The sequence below is a fragment of the Eptesicus fuscus genome, chromosome 8 (assembly GCF_027574615.1).
Source record: "Eptesicus fuscus isolate TK198812 chromosome 8, DD_ASM_mEF_20220401, whole genome shotgun sequence".
NCBI lineage: Eukaryota > Metazoa > Chordata > Mammalia > Chiroptera > Vespertilionidae > Eptesicus > Eptesicus fuscus.
The window spans coordinates 104,771,193-104,777,192 of NC_072480.1; the positions used below are offsets into that span (position 1 = coordinate 104,771,193).

Below are 6,000 nucleotides of genomic sequence, written 5' to 3' on the forward strand. Positions count from 1 at the left end.
TGGAATTTTGATCGGGATTACACTGAATGTGTAGCTGCTTTGGGAAGGTCTGACTTGAGGGAGGTGGTGAATGAGGGTGCACATTACTGCCACCTTGTGGCGTCGCTTTGTCTAGTCACCCTGAGATGCAGAGCTGTTACTTCCCCCGCCTGCCTAGAGCTTAGGTTCTGCCTGAGGCATTCTCTAATTTCCTTTTTTCTCCTGCACGGCCTAGTGACAGCTCTTCCAGTTGTATGAGTACTCTCACGGAATCCGCTGCTGTTTTTAACTCCCTACTGAGGGCACATTTTCCTTCATCCCTGTTCCTGTTGATGTAGGTGCAGCCTTTTATCATGGTTTCTTAAAGTTGAAATTGAGTTTATTGATTTGTGAGGCTTTCTCATTTCTACTAGAAGTGCATTTAAAGGTATAAATTTATCCCTAAGCACTGCGTTAGCTGCAGTCCCACAAATGTTGATATATCGTCTTTTCATTTTTGAATCGTTTAAAATATTTGCAAATTTCTCATGTGATTTCTCCTCTGACCCATTAAAACATGTTGATTAATTTCCACATATTTTGAGGTTTTCCAGATATTTTCCTGTTGTTGATATATTTGTAAATTTCACTGTAGATGTTAACAGACATGGAATGATTTGAAATTGCTTTGCTTTTTGGGACTTGCTTTATATAGCTCAGCATGATCTATATTGTGTAATATTTTTTTTAAAATATACATATCTTATTGATTTTTTACAGAGAGGAAGAGAGAGGGATAGAGAGCTAGAAACATCGATCAGCCGCCTCCTGAACACCCCCCACTGGGGATGTGCCCGCAACCAAGGTACATGCCCTTGACCGGAATCGAACCTGGGACCTTTCAGTCTGCAGGCCGACGCTCCATCCACTGAGCCAAACCAGTTTCGGCTATATTGTGTAACATTTTAATGTGTTGGGTGGAGTGTCTTATGGATATCAATTAGGTCACAGTGGATGAAACTGTTGTTCAAGCCCTCTGCACCTTTGCTGAATACTGATATTTTGTCTGCCTTTTCTTTCCATTACAAGCAGAGAAATGTTCAAACATTCACTTGTAATTGTTATTTTGTCTGTTTCTTCTCTCATTTCTGTGAGTTTTTCATTAAAATTTTTGAAATTCTGTTATTAGGTACATTCTGATTTAGTATTAATATGTGTTCCTGGTGAATTAACACTTTATCATTGGGAAAAATTGCCTGTGTATCTCTGGTAATACTCTTCATCCTAAAATCTATTTGATTTATAGCCAATTAGCCAATGGAGTCCATTTTCTTTTCAGATTAATATTTCCATAGCATATCTGTTTCCATCCTTTCATTTTTAATCTGTCTCTTTATGTATGATATCTCACATAGTTCTTTTAAAAAAATAAACAACGTGCATCTGAGTCTTATTTTTCACTGAATTGACAACCTCTCCCTTTAAGTGTCTAGAATCTTAGTAGCCAGGTTCGTTCCATCACGTAGAGCCAAATTCCCATCAGGCATCATTTTACTTCTGCCTGAAGAGTGTTTTTTTTTTAATAGTGCAGGTTTTTCTGATGAGGAATTTTCTTAGCTTTCTTTTTGTTGTTTAAAAAGTTTTACCTTACTGCCCAGCCGGTGTGTCTCAGTGGTTGAGCATTGACCTATGAACCAGGAGATCACAATTCCATTCCCGGTCGGGGCACATGCTCAGGTTGCTGGCTCAATCCCCAGTGTTGGGTGTGCAGGAGGCAGCCAATCAGTGATTCTCTCTCATCCTTGATGTGTCTATTTCTCCCTCTCCCTTCCTCTATGAAATCAATAAAAAAATATTTTTAAAAAGTTTATTTTTTAGAGTAGTGTTAGGTTCACAACAAAATTGAGAAGATACAGAGATTTCCCATATGTACCTTCTGCCCCAACATACAGAGCCTCCCCCATAATCAATACCCCCACCAAATGCTACACGTGCTGCAACCAATAACCCCATCACCCAGAGCTCATTTTACCTTTACGTTTGAAACATATTTTTCTAGTATCGAATTCTAGGTTGACAATATTTTTCTTTCTTTTTCTTTATAAGAATTTTTTTTAAATTCTCACCTGAGGATATGTTTATTGATTTGAGAGAGAGAGAGAGAGAGAGAGAGAGAGAGAGAGAGAGGGGGGAGAGAGAGAAACGTCGATGTGAGAAACTGGTTTGCCTCTCACATGTGCCCCGACCAGGGTTGGAACCTGCAACCTAGGAATGTGCCCTGATGGGGATTTGAACCTCTGACTTCTGGGGTACAGAGACGACATTCCAATCAACTAAACCACACTGGCCAGAGCAACAATCTTTATCTTTTGGTGCTTGCAGGTATTGCCACATTTTATTCTGGCTCTTGTAGAATCTGGTGAAATGTTTGCTGTAATTCCTCCTCTTGTTCCTCTGACTTTAATGTATCTTTCTCTCAGGCTACTTTTTGAGTTTTTTCTCTTGACCCACTAGTTACATTGATTATAATGTGCTTCGTATGGTTTTTTTTATGTTTATTCTGCTTGATTTCCTTGAGCACCAAATGTTTTGGTTTAATAGTCTCATCAGATTTGGAAAACAGCAGGCCATTTTTCTTCAACTATATCCTCCCTCACCCATCCTCTTTCTGACTCCAAACACATATCACAAACTGCTTCATATTTTCCCACAGGTCACTATGAACTTCTCTCTCTCTCTCTCTCTCTCTCTCTCTCTCTCTCTCTCTCTCTCTCATTTCTTCATTTGTTTGTATTAACATAGGCTCAGGCTTACTTATCATTTCTTCTGTAATGTCATATGCCATTAATCCAATTCAGTATATTTTTTACTCAGATATTTAGTTTTGGTTCTATGTAGGGTTCATTTCTCTCCTTATTATGATGAGATGTTTTGTTTTTTTCCCTAAACTTTGCAGACATTTATAAAATTTGTAACCATTCTTATAAGCCCCTATTGCTAATCCTATCATCTTTGTCACGGGGCGGGTCTGTTTGTACTGACTGACTTTTCTCTTGATTATAGACCAAATTGTCCTGTTTTGTTGCAAACCTAGTATTTCTGATTGGATTCAGTCTATTATAAGCTTACCTTGTTGAGTGATGGACTTTGTTATTTTCCTTCAAAGAATGTTAGATTTATTCTGGCTCACATTTAAGTTGTTTGCAGATCAGCTCGATTCTTTCAGGGAGGGTTTTACAAAAGGTTGTCAGAGCAGTCCCAGAGCAGTTTCATTTAGAGCTCAATAGCCCTGCTATGAATGCCAGTGCTTTCTGAGGACTTTCTCCTGGTGTCTCCTCTTTGCTGATGGGAATTCATTTTCGCAGCCTTGTGTGTGGTCTTGGATTTGTTTGTCTAACCCCTGCTGGGTGTTTTCCTCTGGTTCCTGAAGTTTTACCTAAGCGAGCTCAGAGCTCAGATCCGTGCTCAGGCCAAGATTCACAGGCCCCAGCTGCTCCATCCCCGCCCAGCTGTCCCTTTCTGGCTTCCTGACCTGGAAATGGGGATGCCTCTTGCTGCTAGAAACCTCAGGTGCCTTGACTCAGAAGATTGCTGGTCTGTGGGCCTGGCACTCAGCAAGCTGGAGACATTGTCAGTCTCTCTTCAACCACAGCCCTGCACTGCTTGCTGTCTACTGTCTGAAACACTTGGGTCGCACCTGGGTCTGGCTCTCCAGTTTCGAACTGTGGAAGGAAGTTCCCGTAGCAGGTAATCCTTCTGTGGTGCAAGGCCCTTTACTAGACTGGCAGAGCGGACGAAGACAAGGTCCTGGCACTGGTCAGCATGGCTCAATGGGTTAATGTTGTCCCATGCACCATCGCCAGTTTGATTTCCTTCAGGGCATGCACCCAGGTTGTGGGTTTGAGTGCATTCTGGAGGCAACTGGTCGATGTTTCTCTCTCACATCAATCTCTCTCTCTCTCTCTCTCTCTCTCTCTCTCTCTTCTCTCTCTCTCTTTCTCTCTCTCACTTCTCCCTTCCTCTATCTCTAAAATCATAAAAACATATAAAAAATTTTAAAGACAAGGTTATTTCCTTTAACAATTGTGTCGAACTTAAAGATTGGAAACATGCAAACGTACAGGATGCAAAAAATCAGTCAAGATTCCTAGATAGAGCCCTCCGGTGAGAACCCTGTGGGGAAATCACAGGAAAGATCCCATCTGGGTGGGAAATGAGCTGCATTGTCAAGAAGGAGGTAGAATTGGAGATGGCTCCTGAGGGAAGGGCTGAGGCCTAGAGGAAAAGCCAGGAGAGAGCTTATCCGTCAGGTGTGAGGTCGGCCGGAGCAGAGGCATGGCTGAGAAGAAAACAGGAGCATCTGAGGGAGAGCCAGGCCCTCGTTTCTCTGAGGTGTCAGGTGTTCACAAGGACTAGGAGGGCCCCCGGGGATGCACTGACATCCTAGAGATGGGTTATACGGGGAGGAGCTGTATTGGGGAGAGGAACGGAAAGCTCACAGACATGGGTGACAAAAAGCAAAGAGAGTGTCAAGACAAACACAGAGTCCCATCGCCTGGGACATAAAGTTGTCAAAAGAGGATGACCCTTGGAAACTCAGCCCAGGTCCCTGCGGATTCCCCTACAGGTTAGACTTGACTTGAATGAAAGGAGAGTCAGTGACACTTTCTAAGGAGCCACCACAAAAACCAGGGTTTTATAAACACAATCAAACTTCTGGGGGTTTTTTTTGAAAAAATATTTACTGTTATTTTGCTTTTATAAACTCCACACAGGCATCTTAGCACATGACATTCTCCATGAGTCCGGGACCTTCACTTCCTCCTCCGGCAGCACTTCCGGCCGCTGATCGAGCAGCTGCCTATGTGCTCCTCCTTGGGGAGGCAGCTCACCAAGGCGCAGCGGCCACTCCTCACTTTGCAAAAGTACCTCTGCACTGTGCTTATGATCCCTCCGTTTCCTGCAAGGAGAAAACAAAATACAGGGGAAGGTTCCAGGAAGGCTTGGGTATAAATGCAAGGTTTTGGGAATTCCTCAAGTAGACTGTTTTGGTTTTTTTAATATCTTTCTTTCTTGTTCTATGAAATCAGGAGTAAAGTAGAAGCAGCAACAGGCATCCAGTCAACAAAGTATCGAAGGGCTGCAGCTCAGCCGTAGACCATGTGGCGCTGGCAAGTGTGACCACAGGGAGCGCCCTTGGTGGGGTGGAGGGGGGGGATAGGGACACGTGGAAGGCTGGCAACGGCCCAAAGACCCTCCCTCCCACCACCAAGCTAATACAATGCAAGTCTGTGCTTCTGTTCTCAGATTTAATCAACCTTTTCTGTTGGTTCTAAAATGTCTGTGTCACTTCCTTCATGTCTCATTAACAGGGATAACAGTCTTCTCATTAAAGGGTGTGTGTTGGGAGCTACTTCGTCTGTTAAGAGGGGCAGGGTTGGGGGCTGGTGTAAGCAGAGAAGGGACTGAGAAGCACAAATTGTGGCACAAAGCAGTCACGAGGAAGCAGGCAAAGCCTAGGCAATAACATCAATAATAATCTAGATGAGTATGGATGGTGCCAGCTGGGGAACATCGAGGGGGTTACTTTGTACAGAATATATTGTCTCGTGCACCTGAAACCAATACAAAATAACATTGAAGAAGAAAAAACCAACCCAAAACACAGAAATAAAAAGAGTGGATCAACAAAGGTTGGGGAACCTGCTTTCAGGTTCTTGATCCTTATCAGGAACAAAAATTGGTGTAACGCATCTCCCTGGTCTACAGCGTCCTGAGGAATGAGGAGAGGCTGGCTCTGATGGGCATGCCCTCCACCCTCACCACCCGCGCCCCAGCCCAGCTTACCTGGAGCAGGCACCAGGCACAGGAGCAGCAACCCAAAGACCAGGTAAGAGATCCTCATGCTGACGGCCTCACAGCGCGGGAGACTGGCCGGGAAGCTGTGCCTGTGGACTTTATAAAGGTTCCCGGTCCACAGCCATGGGGAGGGTGAGCCATGAGCCATGGCGGCAATTGCTGTAATATCACAGTGATGACAAC

At 43.8% G+C, this 6,000-nt stretch overlaps 1 protein-coding gene across 1 annotated transcript; it reads right to left on the minus strand.

Annotated features, from left to right (window-relative positions):
• Window positions 1-4,688: 4,688 nt before the first annotated feature.
• On the minus strand, window positions 4,689-6,000 carry LOC103304244 (beta-defensin 103A-like). Its single transcript, XM_008161175.3, has 2 exons — window positions 5,806-6,000; window positions 4,689-4,918 (listed from the first exon to the last, which is right to left on the minus strand). The coding sequence occupies exons 1-2, from the start codon at window positions 5,963-5,965 to the stop codon at window positions 4,773-4,775; spliced, it is 306 nt and encodes a 101-aa protein (XP_008159397.2). The 5' UTR covers window positions 5,966-6,000; the 3' UTR covers window positions 4,689-4,772.

Coding starts and splice junctions, on each gene's coding strand:
- LOC103304244 (XM_008161175.3), bottom strand. CDS start 5,965: ATGGCTCATGGCTCACCCTCCCCATGGCTGTGGACCGGGAACCTTTAT. Junction 4,919..5,805: donor GTGCCTGGTGCCTGCTCCAG/GTAAGCTGGGCT, acceptor TTCTCCTTGCAG/GAAACGGAGGGATCATAAGC.